At 40.9% G+C, this 18,385-nt stretch overlaps 2 protein-coding genes across 3 annotated transcripts in view; one reads left to right on the forward strand and one right to left on the reverse strand.

Moving 5' to 3' along the window:
* The window catches only part of mcph1 (microcephalin 1), a 334,501-nt gene that overhangs the window by 88,319 nt on the left and 227,797 nt on the right, over window positions 1-18,385 (reverse strand). The window lies entirely within an intron of this gene.
* Window positions 2,291-18,385, forward strand: part of LOC144493775 (angiopoietin-2-like) — a 117,536-nt gene continuing 101,441 nt past the window's right edge. The window contains exon 1 of one of the 2 annotated variants that reach the window (XM_078213237.1): window positions 2,291-3,065. In XM_078213237.1, coding sequence (XP_078069363.1) covers window positions 2,784-3,065 — 282 coding nt within the window. In that variant the 5' untranslated portion in view covers window positions 2,291-2,783. The remainder of the gene's footprint in view (window positions 3,066-18,385) is intronic. The other variant, XM_078213238.1, reaches the window with a different exon arrangement.

The raw sequence follows: 18,385 nt of genomic DNA on the forward strand, positions 1-18,385 counted from the left end.
AATATCTGCCCCAAGCATTGAAGCCACAGGACATCATAAATTTCTAAGGTGTCAGTGACTAAAGGACAACTAAAATGATGAACAATTACTTTTCCTTTCTTTTTACTTTAGCCTTTCATAATATTTATGTCTCCATTTAACTTGCCATGAGACACGAAATGCACAGCGAGAAATCTAGTATGAACTGGCACTTTGTGAAAACAGAGCCCAATTGCATCTGTTAAACAGTGTCCAATTGAGTCTGTTGTGTGAACCTTGCCAAGGCAGCTCATAAAGAAATAGTTTTTAAACAACAAATTAAGATATATCCTGTGGCTAAAAACATGTTTAGCGCTTGAGACAAAGCACTTAATTGCAAGCACGGTTCAAAATGATAATATTCAGAGATAAACAGAGGATATGGACAAAGGAATTATGATTTAATAAGTTAAAAATAGACATGTTTGCAGAGTTCGCTCCCTTTGGAGAATGCTTAAGAGAATTTGGAAAATATATTCAACTTGAGTGCTCTCTGACCCTCTTTTGTGCTGTTCTGTAAATTGCCCGAAAGTGAGCAAGAATGGTCAATTAGATAATTTTCCCATTGTTCCCTGGGAAGAAGTGCTTCGAGTCTGTTCTGAGATATCTCCCAATTGAATAGCGGAGATCTGAAACTCTGCAGTAAAGTTTATTCACATTTTGCCAACCACACTGTGTCCACTGTGCCATCCCACAGCTTACCATTTTAAGACAATCATCATTTGTACACACGCAGTCAAACTCTAAAATAATTATTTGTCTGAATAACTTTGCCAGACAAGCCAATGTTTAATAATTTGGCTCCCTTTTCAATTGGGAAAGCTAATATCCTCCTCTCAACTCACTGCTTTTATGCTTGCTTCGCAAACACGCTCCTGCAAAGGGCACAATCTGTCACCAAAGTGATATTATTGAAAGTTTATAACCAGTGCTGTCCAGAAAGCATTTCTCACACCATGTGCACTTTACATAAAAATTGCAATCCATCTTGGGCAAAATCAAGCTGATTTTTTTCCTTTTTCCCAAGAACTTAAATTACTTTTAGCTTAACTGCCAAAGGAAGGCTGTCTGGCAATCGTATTTTGAACATTTGAGAGAGAAAATAATTTTTTCCCATTGGTGTGCAGGACCTATCAAACTTAAGAGTGCACAACTCATTGGATTTGCATGCAAATTAATCACTCTTAGTGTCAGACCCTCATGAGGGCCATATCCCTAACGGGGAAAAACTGAACACTTAACTGTAATAATTACGCTTTAAAAAAGTGGCTATGCCAGAGAAAAGACTGACCTGCAAAATACCTCTGAACCTAAGGTAACGGCAGAGTCCTTGTGAATGAACCTTTCTTGCTTCTTTTGCAGAGAAAAAATAATTCCAATATAATAATTTGCAGCTTGGCAAATTGTCAAAAAGGATTATCTGAACTGATTCCAGAATTACTTCAGTCATTTGAAGTATATTGAAGTTTTGATATAGCTTATGGATTAATTCATGACACTGGAAACTTCATTATAAAGGTCCACTTGCGTGGTATAAATGTGTTTGGACTGGCAGAACGTTGAATTAATTGATAGGAAAGATGTCAAAAGAAAGCAGATTTAAAAATACTGAGGACAGTTTTTAGTTCTCACAATTGAACAGAACAGAGGTTTCTGAACAGAAAGGAGACTATATCCTGCATTCTAATGAATCTGCAACCTTATCAGCAGACAACACATCCTTGACATCTAAAATAAATAAAAAATCATGCTTGTGGCACATTACTAAAAGTTCTGGAATTTGTTAAAAACTGCTATCCTAAATTTAAATGTGTCGACTTACGAAGCTTACACTGCGACTCACTGTCTGAAATTTATTTAGTACATATGACAGTAAGAATGTTTTCAATTTCCGACAACACTTTATCAAGTTATCTGCAAAGTATGGCACAACCAAGACAAATATTTCTAATTTGCTGCTTATCAATTTTTTAGCTGTGAAGGTGTATTTTTCCTTTAAATGCAAGACATCGTCTATTCGCTATACGGATTTTCTTTTTTATGAAACATAATTTGATAAAGGCATTAGTTATTTCAGAAAAGGCATTTTGCACCTCATGAGCTTATTTGCGCATCTTTAATTTCTAGCTGTACAGTGTTCTTTGCACGTAGTCCAGGGGAAGCCAGAATGATTCCTTCTGTTTATTCATAGGTCCCCACTTGAAGAGTTGAAAGGGAATTAATAGTGGCTCTGTTATTGGCCAATCATCTCTCTCGGAGTTTTGGTAAGTTCAGTGTGGGTAGGACAGAAACATACTCGTGTATCTGTGTTGCCTGAGTGATCTCCCTGGTGGAAGATTACTGACAGCACTGAGGGGAATACACAAATACAACACTTCGGCAATTCTTGTTAAGTTATCATAAAAAAGCTGCATTGATCGAGTCAGATACAGCAGCCTGCAGAAACGTGCATACGGCTTCAGATAAAAGGGCACTTTCAAGCTGGGAAACCAAGCCAGTGGGGAATTGTGTTTGCTTTACAGCATTGTCTCTGCCTGCGCAACACAGACTGAAAGACTACAGGAAGTAATACAGAACCTTATTACTCCAGTTTTGACAGAACATCAGCAGTAATAGTTCACAGTGCTTTGTACTTGGCAATTTTACCACAGAATTCCAGAGGATAAAAGCAGAACAACTGAAAAATTCTTTTGACAGATCTTTAAAAAATCTTGGATTGCACTTAATATACAAAGGACTCTCTGCACTTTGAACGGACACAGAAAATGTTGATTCCTTCTCTCTTTTTCTTCAGCTGCAGTCTCTCCCTGGGAACAGGGTTTCGCAAGGGTATGGATAACACTGGAAAAAGGCATTATCAAATACAGCATGGGCCTTGCAGTTATACCTTTTTGCTTCCTGAGGTGGACAACTGCCGTACGATGGCAAATCAATATGTGCCTAACACGGTGCAAAGGGACTCTCCAGAAACAGATAATGATGGCTCCTTGCAAAGACTTCAGCAACTTGAAAATATAATGGAAAACAATACACAGTGGCTGCACAAGGTAGGCAAATCATCTTTCTCTCAGAAAAGTGAGGCATTCTTTTGGCAGCAAGGTAAATTTTGAAAAGCAAAAGGAAAGGAAATGTATCAAGTAGTAAACTGTGACAAGCTTCAATATAAAAATGTTGGTCTGATATACAGATTACTGAGGAAGTTTGCTAATTTGTCTTGTTACTCTATGAGAACTTAGCCCTGTTAGTTACAACAGCATTGTTCCTGTGCTTGGGAACTGGCAAAGGCATCAGTATTTTACTTTGGCTAATGATATAGTGTTCAGTACTGCTTTGGTTAAGGTACTTTTTGTGCGTGATTCTTAATATTCCACACATGATTACAACAGTGATCCAAATTAACATACTGGCAATAACTCAGCCAAAGTATTTTCATCATGAAATAATCAAAACTATTTTTTCAAGATGAGCTTTCTTCACAAATTTTTTACTGGTTGAAATTACCAATGCTTTCCAGCTGAGAGATACCGTGATTTTTCTCCCCTCTTCCACACATCAAACCCCACTGTAAATTATGATTAACGACCCAAGTGAAAATTGCTTGGCACAAGTGACCAAGTTTGCAAGTCTGCAAATCTACATGTGATATGGCACTATGTTAAATCAAGTTTAGCTCCATTCTTCCCATTCCCCTCCCAAGAGAAATGCTAATAATGCTGTACTAATTAGCATAACTTTAATAACTGAAAGGCAAAAGATGCAGACGTGAAGAGACATGGAATGTTCGGTGCCATGTGCAAATTATTTACTGATCGAACCGTACCCATAGGAACATATGATTTGACTGTTTAAAAGCGCAAACAATTATTTTTGCGCTTTTAAGCAGTCAAATCATATGTTCCTATGGGTACATTTAAGAATGGTCTTAAGCAAATCAGTGCAGCGTTCTTCATCATTTTATGACTTTTTTTCTCCCCAAGCATTCTATTATAAAACTTTACAAATGGAGTAACAAATTCTGCTCTGAGCAATTCATTTTTCAGAGTGCCTCTTTTCCCCTCGCACTTCATACTTAAAGCATCCACAAAGTTGGATAAGTTGCGCCAAGTTCCCATCAACAACTGTTCACTAGGTGACGTGAACAGTTGTCACTAGGTGACAACTGTTCACTAGGAAACTGTTCACTAGGTGACGTGCAGAAATGGTTAAGCAAAACTGTACGCTTGATTGTTTTTCTTCTTTGTTGGAAAATACCTGGTGTCAGTTCTGCAATTCCCTATAGCCGCACCGTGGAGAGTCAGAGCAGTGTGTGAAGAATCACTGATGCATCAAGCAGTGTTAACTTTTAACCCTCTTTGTTTTAATAATGTTAAAAATAGCAATATAATTCCCAGTGAAAGCTCCTTTCATTCCTGGGCCCAAATATGTTTGTACATGAAACACTTTTATCAATTATTATACCCTAATCTCATGGTACAAACCTATTGCGATGACCAGATCAGATTCATACAAAGCAGTAAAGAACTTGAGCACTGATCATATGAATTGTGCTGGTAATTTTAGTTAAATGGACTAGCTGCTACTAGTACTTGTATCAAGAGAGTTCATTCAATAGATATCGAAAAGGTACCCAAATGTGTGAAAAAAAAACCTTACCATGTAAAGTCAAAAGAAAATATTTAAGGAATTCTATGCAGTCGCACTTAGAGTGAAAATAGGCTTCTCTGCTATTGGCACAAATAAATGTTGGCCGGAATTCTCCGGCCATTCACACTGGCAGTATTCGCCAGTCCCGCTGGCAGCACACCCCCACCCATGGGTTTCCCGCTGGCGTGGGGTGATGTCAATGGGAATTCCTATTGACAGCAGCAGGACCAGATAATTCTGCTGCTATCGAACAACAAGCCATCTCCTGCTGGTGGGAAACACGCAACTGGAAGGCTGGACAATTTCGCCCGTTATATTTTATTTAGTAGGGATAACCAGGTTCTGTGCACATTGTTATGCACATTACCATTTTACACTTCCCCGTAGTTCCTAGTTCATTTTATGTGTTTCAAGTAGCATTCTTTATTCTTTCCTCACTGCATTATAATGGCAAAATCTGTTTCTGTACCCCTGTACCATACCAATATGGCTCCTACGAATGCTAGATCATGACTTCATCTTTATGAATCATGAAAAATCCAGGAGGAGGCAATTTGGTCCATCGTGCCTATGCTAACTCTTTGAAAAAGCTATCCAATTAATTTCACTCTCTCAATCTTCCTCAAAGTCCTGCAAATTTGTTCTTTGCATTGAATAGTTCCAATTTCATTTTGAAAATTACTGTTAAAATTGTTTTAACAGCTCTTCCAGACAATGCATCCCTGATCATAAAAACTTACTGCGTAAAACGAACAACTCACTCCACAAATAAAGGTTTGCTCTGGTAACATACTAGTTAAAACATTTGCACAAAATTCCTTTCTGCACAAAACAAACAGGATAATAGCTGTCAAAGCAATGCTGACAGGAATTCTACTCAAATACATTACCCCCTGGTAAGTCCCTATCTTAACTGAGTTCACTGGGACAGTGACTTAAGGAGAGGACATGGGGAGCAGGAGTCTCCATCACAGAGGGAAAATAAATAAACGAATACAGATTGCTACACTGTACCATGGCAGAGATCTCAAAGCAAACATATCATAAATAGATTAATAGAAGCTAGATACTAACTCTAAAAAGAAACATTTGGGATCTATTTCTGGATGACTTTCACTGCATTGTTTGTCCGTGGTTGTACTGTCATCAGTGGATACAAAAGTACAAAATGTCAGCGTTGTTTTGGGGAACGGTTCTTAAAAGGTAGTAATGGCAAGTTTGGGTACAAGGGAAGCTTGGCAAAAAGAAATAACAGTAATTGCAGAGACCGGGGATAAGACTGCTTGTCCACCTTTCTCGTCTGAGAAATAGAGAGTGTGGGACAAGGGCTTTTCTTTTAATAGGAGCACTTTAAAAAGTTTTTAATATCACAGCTATGAAACCAAAGTTGGCAGAAGTATTTTTAGCCAAGAAAAAAAGTTCTCAAGAAAAAATTGTGTTCAATTGTTTCCTGCAGTCAGTTGCAAAATACTGGCATAGTCCTAAGTGTGGCAATTAGCCAAGTTAGAAGAATGATATAAAAAAAATCAGAGAACATGTCAAATATTTTCCTTGATGTGTAAGATCATTTCTAATCTCTGCTTTCTCTGAAGAAGGCATCAATTCCTTTTTGGGGACAATTGGATAAGGACGTAATTATGAATTACATTGTAAGGGCATTGTTGTGGAGCATTTTCTTCATACAGTGAATTGTTGAAGCAAAGAAGGCTTTGCCACTGAGAGTGGTAAAGGCCAATGTCACAGTATCTCTAAAAGAACAGTTGGGAAAATTTTATAGCAGACAAGTTACTCGGCTGTGGGAAGAAAACAGGGTGATGTGATTAGGTTTGAACTAGAACCATAGAACCATAGAAAATTACAGCTCAGAAACAGGCCTTTTGGCCCTTCTTGTCTGTGCCGAACCATTTTATGCCTAGTCCCACTGACCTGCACTTGGACCATATCCCTCCACACCCCTCTCATCCATGAACCCGTCCAAGTTTTTCTTAAATGTTAAAAGTGGCATTTACCACTTTATCCGGCAGCTCATTCCACACTCCCACCACTCTCTGCGTGAAGAAGCCCCCCCTAATATTCCCTTTAAACTTTTCTCCTTTCACCCTTAACCCATGCCCTCTGGTTTTTTTCTCCCCTAGCCTCAGCGGAAAAAGCCTGCTTGCATTCACTCTATCTATACCCATCAAAATCTTATACACCTCTATCAAATCTCCCCTCAATCTTCTACGCTCCAGGGAATAAAGTCCCAACCTATTCATTCTCTCTCTGTAACTCAGCTTCTCAAGTCCCGGCAACATCCTTGTGAACCTTCTCTGCACTCTTTCAATCTTATTTACATCCTTCCTGTAACTAGGTGACCAAAACTGTACACAATACTCCAAATTCGGCCTCACCAATGCCTTATATAACCTTGTAAGAAGTTTAACAACACCAGGTTAAAGTCCAACAGGTTTATTTGGTAGCAAAAGCCACACAAGCTTTCGGAGCTCTAAGCCCCTTCTTCAGGTGAGTGGGAATTCTGTTCACAAACAGAGCTTATAAAGACACAGACTCAATTTACATGAATAATGGTTGGAATGCGAATACTTACAACTAATCAAGTCTTTAAGAAACAAAACAATCTGATATTCGGGTAAGCGTTCTCCAAGGCGGCCTTCGTGACACACGACAGCGCAGAGTCGCTGAGCAGAAACTGATAGCCAAGTTCCGCACACACGAGGACGGCCTCAACCGGGATATTGGGTTCATGTCACACTATTTGTAACTCGCACAGTTGCGTGGACCTGCAGAGTTTCACTGGCTGTCTTGTCTGGAGACAATACACATTTTTTTAGCCTGTCTTGATGCTCTCTCCACTCACATTGTTTTGTTTCTTAAAGACTTGATTAGTTGTAAGTATTCGCATTCCAACCATTATTCATGTAAATTGAGTCTGTGTCTTTATAAGCTCTGTTTGTGAACAGAATTCCCACTCACCTGAAGAAGGGGCTTAGAGCTCCGAAAGCTTGTGTGGCTTTTGCTACCAAATAAACCTGTTGGACTTTAACCTGGTGTTGTTAAACTTCTTACTGTGTTTACCCCAGTCCAACGCCGGCATCTCCACATCATTATATAACCTTGCCATAACACTCCAACTTTTATACTCGATACTCCGATTTATAAAGGCCAATGTACCAAAGGCACTCTTTACGACCCTATCCACCTGTGACGTCACTTTTAGGGAATTCTGTACCTGTATTCCCAGATCCCTCTGTTCAACTGCACTCTTCAGAGTCCTACCATTTATCCTGTACGTTCTTCTTTGGTTTGTCCCTCCAAAGTGCAATATCTCACACTTGTCCGCGTTAAACTCCATTTGCCATTTTTCAGCCCATTTTTCTAGTTGGTCCAACTACTTGAACACTGTCACAGAGCTAACACAACTGACTGAATGGCCTCCTTCTGTGCTGTGAACCTTTATGGGCTGAAGTAAAGAGTCTCCAAATTACACTGTTAATTGCTGCTCTTGAGTTCAAATGTACGGCCTCTTCAGAATCATTCACTTTGGCTCTGCAAACGAGCACTCTGTTACTCTGATTCTGCGAACAAGATCAGTTGGCACTGGAATGGCTGATCTGCAAAATCTAAGCTTCTTTATTCACTCAGCTGTGACTTAGCTGGCAGACACTCAACACACCCAAGAAAGTTAGTCGACAATGCTCCTCCAACATGATTCCTCTCATTGCAGTGGTGCTTATTAATGAGTCGGCAGGCACCCACCTCAGCTATGTCAACAGCAATCTTTACTGCACTTAGCACAGTGGAACTGCTGACTTTAAAATCAGCAGAAGTTTTACCTAGTTAAATGGTGTCCTGTGTTATTAAGCAAACTGACTGTTGAATCTAATCAGCTGGTGCTGCATTTAAAGTGCATTCTGCTAACCCGCTGAGGGTATCCCATTTTAACAGCCAGATTCTGTATCCCTTTCAAAGCTGGCAGCTTCACAGCCCTGAACTCCGCAGAAGGTGCCAACTGGGTCGCTGGTGTCAACAGCCTGTTGTCCTTGGTGTTCACCTCTGTAACACAAGGGGCTGAGGCTGCTGCAGCAGCATTTCTGTCTCGGTCGCTCAGATTCCACAATTTGAGCAATATTTGGATGGTTGGGGGAGTTAAGTTAAAGAGAAGTAGAAAACTTGCATTTACATAGTGTCTTTCAGGATATCCCAAACTGAGTTACAGCCAATCAAGAACTTCTGACATTGTCATCACTTTGTAATATGGGAAACATGGCAGCAAAATCGAGCACAGCTTGTGATAATAACTATATCATCTGTTTTTATAACTTTGATTGAATGTTATTGAAGGTTAAATATTGGATGTTATTGAAGGTTAAATATTGGATGTGACACTGGGGATAACTCCCCTGCTGTGTTTTTCAAAATAGCGCTGTGCGATCATCACAGGCAGCAGTTGGAGCATCAGTTTAATGCATCATCTGAAAGATGGCACCTCTGACAGTACAGCATTCTCTCAGTATTGCACTGAGGTTTCAGTCGAGAGTTTTGTGCTCAAGATTTGGAGTGGGATTTGAACCCAAACCTTTTGACTTAGTGACAACAGTGATACCAACTTTGCCATGGCTGACACTTCAACTGTTGACACATGAACTGCCAATGGGGACAGAGTGAAAGAGATGAGTGAAAAAGCAGACAGCTCAGATTCCCACGGATTTCCCATTGTCTGTAAACATTCACATAAATACTTGAGATTGCACACAAGTAAAATGCTGTTTTGTATGTATATATCGACATCAGACCATGAAATCTGCACCATTTTAAAGATGTTTAGATGTTGTTTATAAAAATGTAGTCTAAAAGAACAGTGAAAATGGTAACTACTTAGCATATAGATTCTGAAAAGATCTGTTTTTTTAAGACGCGCAATAATCTTGTTCATTAAAAGCACCGCTATATTGTTAGCTTGCTGCTTGCTATTAAGAAAATAAATTCTTTCAAATGGTTATCTCCAGGGGGATCTGCTGCCCATGTCTGACATGTAAGGAGACTGGAATTTAAATATTGCTTCCCTTGTTCTATCTACTCAAGCAGATAGCAGCCTGTCAACTTAAATAATTACTTCAAATATTGATAGATTGCTATATTTCACAAGGGTTAACAATACCTGATGTCACCGGACAAAAATTAAAACATTTCCCAAATACGCTCCAGAGAGTGCATAGCCCAAATATTTATACAACAACACATAGTTGTAATGATAATCTCTTCATCTCGACAGGCAGTCCCTTGCTGCTGAGTCAGATCTTTCCTGTTTAACACTTCTTCAGCTTGCCACCTGTTTTATATCTATGGCAACCAGTTTGCAGAAAATTTGGACGAAAGGCTACTTTCTTATTGTGCGCTGCAATGTAATTCAAAGTAAGGCAACAAGATAAATAATTTTTAAATGGCATTTAACAAACACCTGGCACTGACAACTAAAATTATATCAAGTAAGTCTTTTCATTTGGAGATACACGCACACACATAATTTGGCAATATTTCTATCAGCGTTGCACTAAATGTAAAATAATGTGGTTTTGGGGAAAATATTACCTACCAGTAAAATATTGCCAATATATGTCCTGACCTCATGCTCCATTCTTGATTGGCCACTGCCCTGTCATGTGACTGTAATCTGGTGTGGTGCTTCTCTCAAATTGTACAAATGTGTCTTAATTGAATCTGTGGATTCATTTCCTATACGCTCTCGGAAGCCATTTAACGCACCCTCCCTCCTGCTCAAATGACCTCATCCATTCAGGACAGGATCTGGGGTGGGGGCGGCTTTTAGTCCTTGATACCATTCAGACCAAAAGTTTTTTTTTTACCTCAGGCATCTAACCATCAGAAAACGGGGTGGCACAGTGGTTAGCACTGCTGCCTCACAGCACCAGGATCCCAGGTACGATTCCCGGCTTGGGTCACATTCTGTCTGGAATTTGCACGTTCTAGTTAGGGTAAATACATGGGGTTATGCGGATAGGGCCTGGGTGGAATTGCGGTCGGTGCAGACTCAATGGGCCGAATGGCCTCCTTCTGCACTGTAGGGATTCTATGATATTGCAATGTATTATTGGAAGAAGTAGCTGTCATCATCAAACAGTCACCTAATCAGCAAGGTTTCAGGTCAACAGCAAGCTAGTTTATTTGACATTCATAAAAATTGCAGTACTTGTTTTGTCTTTTTACTGTTCTTTTTCAGTTAGTACTGAAAGATTTTGACAACAATCATTCCCACCATGAATACCATAACTGCCCAAGTTCCTCAAGTAATTTTCCTCACTTGCTCTGTTCCGTTCTTCCCTAAGTTTATTGTAAACTTTTAAAAGAACATTTACAAAATAAAGCATACATTAAAAGCTTACAGACTTCAGGGGGGAAAGAAAACATGGAATTTATCCCTAACATTGGTTATTTGAAGTTAGAGATGCCCATCAAAGGCCCTCCTTGCACAGGCCTTAACCTTTTAAGCTGAGACACTCAAGATTTCCAGCTATCATGGGCCAATGGCCCTTGTATAACAGAGTAACAGCGAATGGGAGCTGCAGTTTGACTAAGCTTCTGTGGAATTACAATACGTAGAGTGCACCATAACAACTTAGCACACGATAACCAAATAGAAAACTTCTACAAAACACCACGGATACTGGAAACCTGAAACAAAAACAGAAAATATTGGCAGCAGTCATGAAGAGAGAAACTGACATTTCATGTTGAGGACCTTACATCTGCTGGAGAGGAGAGAAAAGGGGGGGAGGGGAGCAGGAAGAGAGTAATGCAAGAGGGAGAGAAACACCAACAATTTGCTGTCAAACCCATTATTAGGATCTATGTTGATAATCAGTAAAAACAATTGTGCAAATTCAATTCTATTTTCTAAACATTTTTCTGAACTGTAGACAACAATGAAAAAGGGGATAAGAGCATCAAGAACAAAAAAAACCTAAATTTTCATCATTTTAAGCTGCTATAATAAAAATAAATTGCACGACCACTGGCAATGAGTTTTTATCATGTTGTTGGGGTTGGGGTAATGTTTGCACTATTGGCAATGTGGTACATAGAAAGAAAACAGTTAGTACCTTAAATGTAATTTCAAATATTTCTACCTCGTGTCTATGATGTGATACATTGTTTCATTAAATTTCAATATTACACTAATAGGCTTCGCTGGAACCACAATCACATTCTGGATCTAGGGCTACCCATGAGAAACAACATAGCATTTTTTGGCATCATCTGACAATTGTTATTAGATGCATAATAACATTCCAGCCGGCACACTCTCTTCATAATAACTGAATGTGATTTTCAATAATCAACTCAAATAGCAGTTCAATGATGCCACATTTTGGGCAGAAGGGACACGTAGAATATAAGTTGTTTGACAAATTTAGTTCATTTTCTTGAGGACATGGGAGTGCCTTTGGATGCTGTTTATAGCACTTAGTCAGGTTCTGTACAAATGATTACTCACAGAATGAAAGTGCATGGAACTGGAGGCAACCTTCTGACATGGGTTGGTAATTGGGAGAATGGTAGAAGGCAGAGTAGTAGAAAATATTCTTTTATTAGTCTGTTGTGGCAACTGATGTTCCACGGGGATCAGCTAAACACATATATAAATATTTGGATAAAGGAATAGAAAGACATACCTAAGTTTGCAAATGACACAGAGTCAGGGAGCAGGAAGTTACAAAAGAGTAAAGAGAGAATCCATAACCGGACACAACTATGGCATTTTAAGTTCAATGCGAGACTGTGATGTTGTTGTTGTTTGGTTAAAAGCTTCAAAAACAAATTTGACTTTGTGCAATTTTCACCTGGTTATGACAGTGCACCCTACCATTTGGGTTGACAGGAGCATGTTGGTGGTCTTCTCCTTCCTGCCATCCCTCTCTTTGTTAATTCATTCTGAAGTCAGATGGTGAAGTACAAAACCAGATTGTTTTAAGTTCCTCTCTCTCTTTGCCATCCACTATTCTTGGGATACTTTTTGTGTCTTCTATGAAGACAAATATAAAGTACTTGTTCAAAGTTTTTTCTATTTCCTTATTTTAAATTATTAATTCCTCAATCTTGCTCTCTAAGAGATGAATGCTCACCTTAGCTACTCTCTTCCTTTTTATATGTGTACAGGAAGTTTTACTGTCTATTTTTATGTTTCTTGCTAGTTTTCTCTCATCCTTCAATTCTCCATTTTTAAAGATTTTCTTAAGTCATCATTTGCTGGTTTCTGAAATATTCCCAATCTCTGGGCTACCACGAATCTTTGCAGAGTTTTCTTTCAATTTGATGCCATCCTTAGTTACCTATCGATGGTGCATCCTTCTTGTGGAACCTTTATTCTCGATGGAATACATCTTTGTTGAGAGTTATGAAATATCTCCTTAAATACCAGCCACTGCCTCTTTACTGTCTCACCTTGTAACCTATTTTCCCATTACATTTTAGCAACTTTTTGTTTTCATCTCCTTGCAATTATCTTTTTTAAAATGTCAGATGCTAGTTTCAGACCCAAATTTCTCACCGTCAAATTGAATATGAAATTCTATTATGTTATGATCATGATTACCAAGAGAATTCTTTACCATGAGATTATTAGTTGACATATTTAATAACAGAGCATCCAATCTGCAGGAGAGAATACCAAAGTTTCAAAACCTTCCAACAGAAAAAAAAACTCCTCATCTCAGTCCTAATTGTCAACCCCTTATTTTGAGAAAGTGACTCTGAGTTCTAGATTCCCCAGCAATGGAAATATGCTCCCTGTAACCACCCTGTCAAACCCCTTAAGAATTTTGCGTTTCAATGAAGTCATCTTCTCATTCTTTTCAACTCAAGATTTAACCTATCGTTCAATTGTAGATTGGAAATTCTGTCCCCTTATTTTGTTTCCTTTTATTGCATGTTTCAGTTTTTCTCTCATTTTTGCCCTCAATCATCAGCACATCTGCTCTAGACACATCTTTTGGTTTTTTCTTGACCCAGCACTTTGGCCTTGTAAAACAAGTTCTTCTGTAACTCAATCTCTCCTGCCTTCCACCCTATAGCCCTTTCTGTCCTTGTCCCACCTACTCCTTGCTCAAAACCTATCACATCTCTAACTTTTCCAAGTTTTGATGAAAGTCTATTGATCTGAAGCATTAACTTTCTTTCTCTCTCCACAGACGCTGCCCAACCTGCTGAATATTTCCAGCATTTTCCGTTTTTATTTCAGATTTCTAGCATTCCCATTATTTTGCTTTTCTACTGGTATGGTCTCACCAAAACCCTATTATTGCCGTAAGACTTCTTTACTCTTATACCATTGCATTTGTAATAAGTGGCTGACATATTGTTTGCTTTCCTTATTGTTCGCTGTACTTGCACGTTATCGGTCTGCAATTAGTATTCAAGAGCAGTCAGGTCTCCACCCACAAAAAAGTCTCACCTTTTAAGAAAAAAGCTGTTTATTTTTAATCAAACCAGATCAATTTGTATTTCTCCACATTACATTTCATCTAGCACTTTCTTTTCCATACTCTGAACTGATCCATAGGCCTTTGCTTCCTTCTTCCACCTAGATTTGTATCATCAGCAAACTTGGATACCTTGGTGTGCATTTACACCAGTCCCTTAAAGTAGTAGGTCAGATGGATGAAGTGGTTAAGAAGGCATATGGTATGCTTGTCTTTATTAGCCGAGCCATAGAGTTTAAGAGCAGAGAGGTTATGCTGGGACTATATAAAACATTGGTTAGGCCACAGCAAGAATATATTGTGCAGTTCTGGAATCCACATTATTGGAGGGATATGATAGCATTGGAAAAGGTGCAGAGGACATTTACTGGGATGCTGGCTGGGTTGGAGAGTTTGTGTTATGAAGAGCGATTGGATAGACTGGGCTGCTTTCCTTGGAGTAGAGAGACTGAAGGGGGACATGATTGAGATTTATAAAATTATGAGGTGCGTAGTTAGAGCAGACATGAAAAAATCCTTCCCCTTTTTGAAGGGATCAATGACTAGGGGGCATAAATTTAAGGTAAGGGGCAGGAAGTTTTGAGGGGATGTGAGGAAAAACCTTTTTACCTAAAGGATGGTGGGAGTCTGGAACTCACTGCCTAATTGGGTGGTGGGGGCAGAGACCTTCATAACATTTAAATATTTAGATGTGCGCTTGCGATACCATGGGCCAAGTGCTGGGAAATGGAATTAGAATAGTTAGGTGGTTTGTGTTTGACTGGCACAGACATGATGGGCCTTTTTTGTGCTGCACATCTCTATGACTCAATACTAACTGCTTTCAGTCTGTTCTGACTAAACTATAGTGAACTGGGATAGCAGTCGGGTTCAGAACCCTGGGTGTAGGGTGGCCAGATCTTCAAAAGTCAAAACTGGGAGACTTTGAAAACAGTAAGAGTTTTAACAACACCAGGTTAAAGTCCAACAGGTTTATTTGGTAGCAAATGTCATTTGCTTTCGGAGCGCTGCTCCTTCGTCAGATGGAGTGGAAATCTGTTCTCAAACAGGGCACAGAGACACAAAATCAAGTTACAGAATACTGATTAGAATGCGAATCTCTACAGCCAACCAGGTCTTAAAGATACAGACAACGTGAGTGGAGGGAGAATTAAGCACAGGTTAAAGAGATGTGTATTGTCTCCAGACAGGACAGCCAGTGAGATTCTGCAAGTCCAGGAGGCAAGCTGTGGGGGTTACTGATAGTGTGACATAAATCCAACATCCTGGTTTAGGCCGTCCTCATGTGTGCGGAACTTGGCTATCAGTTTCTGCTCAGCAACTCTGCGCTGTCGTGTGTCGTGAAGGCCGCCTTGGAGAACGCTTACCCGAAGATCAGAGGCCGAATGCCCGTGACCGCTGAAGTGCCCCCCACACAAAGAGAACAGTCTTGCCTGGTGATTGTCAAGCGGTGTTCATTCATCCGTTGTCGTAGCGTCTGCATGGTTTCCCCAATGTACCATGCCTCGGGACATCCTTTCCTGCAGCGTATCAGGTAGACAACGTTGGCCGAGTTGCAAGAGTATGTACCGTGTACCTGGTGGATGGTGTTCTCACGTGAGATGATGGCATCCGTGTCGATGATCCGGCACGTCTTGCAGCGGTTGCTGTGGCAGGGTTGTGTAGTGTCGTGGTCACTGTTCTCCTGAAGGCTGGGTAGTTTGCTGCGGACAATGGTCTGTTTGAGGTTGTGCGGTTGTTTGAAGGCAAGAAGTGGGGGTGTGGGGATGGCCTTGGCGAGATGTTCGTCTTCATCAATGACATGGTGAAGGCTCCGGAGGAGATGTCGTAGCTTCTCCGCTCCGGGGAAGTACTGGATGACGAAGGGTACTCTGTCCACCATGTCCCGTGTTTGTCTTCTGAGGAGGTCGGTGCGGTTTTTCGATGTGGAGCGTCGGAACTGTCGATTGATGAGTCGAGCGCCATATCCTGTTCTTATGAGGGCATCTTTCAGCGTCTGTTGCGATCCTCCTCATCCGAGCAGATCCTGTGTATACGGAGGGCTTGTCCGAAGGGGATGGCTTCTTTAACGTGTTTAGGGTCAAGCTGGAGAAGTGGAGCATCGTGAGGTTATCTGTGGGCTTGCAGTACAGTGAGGTGATGAGGTGACCGTCCTTAATGGAGATGCGTGTGTCCAAGAATGCAACCGATTCCGGAGAGTAGTCCATGGTGAGTCTGATGGTGGGATGGAACTTGTTGATGTCATCATATAGTTGTTTCAGTGATTGTTCACCATGACTCCAAAGGAAGAAAATGTCATCGATGTATCTAGTGTATAACATCGGTTGAAGGTCCTGTGTGAAGAAGTCTTGTTCGAACCTGTACATGAAGATGTTGGCATATTGAGGTGCGAATTTGGTCCCCATGGCTGTTCCGTGTGTCTGGATGAAGAACTGGTTGTTGAAGGTGAAGACATTGTGGTCCAGGATGAAGCAGATGAGTTATAAAATTGCATCTGGAAACTGGCAGTTGTCGGCGTTGAGTACTGAGGCCGTTGCAGCAATGCCATCATCGTGGGGTATGCTGGTGTAGAGTGCCAAGACATCCATTGTGACGAGGAGTGCTCCTGGTTCAACTGCTCCATGTGCGTTGAGTTTCGGTAGGAAGTCCGTAGTGTCGCGACAAAAGCTGGGGGTTCTTTGTACAATGGGTTTCAGGATGCCCTCGACATAGCCGGAGAGGTTCTCGCACAGGGTCCCATTGCCCAATACGATGGGACGGTCGGGTGTGTTTGCCTCGTGTATCTTCGGGAGGGAGTAGAGATCTCCAACGCAGGGAATACGTGGGATGAGAGCACGGAGGGTGCTCTGAAGGTCCGGATCAAAGGTCTTGATCAGAGTGTTGAGTTGACGGGTGTGTTCTTTGGTCGGATCTGTGGGTAACTGTCTGTAGTGTTCCTCGTTGTTCAGTTGTTGGTACACTTTGCAGTGATCCGTTCTGTTCAGTATGACGATGGCCCCTCCTTTGTCTGCTATTTTGATGACAATGTTGCGGTTGGTCTTGAGAGCGTGGATGGCGTTGCGTTGTGCTTGGGTGATGTTCGGTGCTGTCTTGTGCGTGCGGCTGATGAATTTGGTGTTGACACACCTCCTGATGGCTTGGGCATACATGTCAAGTCGAGGGCAGCGGCCTTCCGGAGGAGTCCAATTCGACTCTTTCCTCTTCGGTTGCACTGCGGATCTCTCTGTCAGCTGTTCCGGTTCATTGGCTGTCTCATTGTGTTCGCTGTTGGCCTCTTGGGGTTTGTGGAAGAACTCCCGCAGCCTCATTCGCCTGATGAATTCCTCTGTGTCTGCTGCGAGACTGATGGGGTCTATTTTGGTGGTGGGCCAAAAATTGAGCCCTCGGCTGAGAACTTCGATTTCATCTGGTTGAAGTGTGTAGTCTGACAAGTTGACAATGGACTTCCCTGCAGTGGTGCTGTTTTCTACTGTGGTACCGGGGAGGCTTGGTTGCTGCTGGTTATGATATTGATATTTCTGCTCTATGTCTAAAAATAATGACAGTAAGAAGTTTAACAACATCAGGTTAAAGTCCAACAGGTTTATTTGGTAGCAAAAGCCACACAAGCTTTCGGAGCTGCAAGCCCCTTCTTCAGGTGAGTGGGAATTCTGTTCACAAACAGAGCATATAAAGACACAAACTCAATTTACATGAATAATGGTTGGAATGCGAATACTTACAACTAATCAAGTCTTTAAGAAACAAAACAATGTGAGTGGAGAGAGCATCAAGACAGGCTAAAAAGATGTGTATTGTCTCCAGACAAGACAGCCAGCGAAACTCTGTGGGGGTTACAAATAGTGTGCCATGAACCCAATATCCCGGTTGAGGCCGTCCTCATGTCTGCGGAACTTGGCTATCAGTTTCTGCTCAGCGACTGTGCGCCGTCGTGTGTCGCGAAGGCCGCCTTGGAGAACGCTTACCCGAATATCAGAGGCCGAATCTCCACATCATTAAAAATAATGAGCCAAGGCTCGGTCTGTCACAAGATCCCAGAATCCACTATTCCCCTCTCAACTTGACTGTGAAATGCACAATGGTAAGGCCAACCTCCATTTAAAAGCATTGTCTATTTTCATTTGCACACTGGGTTCCAACAACAGGTATCTCCAGTCAGAAGCTGGATTTTAAATTGGTGAACTGTGAAGTGTGGGAGATTTTGTTTGCACCCAGAAGTAGCAAGC

Source organism: Mustelus asterias, chromosome 5, assembly GCF_964213995.1.
Source record: "Mustelus asterias chromosome 5, sMusAst1.hap1.1, whole genome shotgun sequence".
In the NCBI taxonomy this organism is placed as follows: domain Eukaryota; kingdom Metazoa; phylum Chordata; class Chondrichthyes; order Carcharhiniformes; family Triakidae; genus Mustelus; species Mustelus asterias.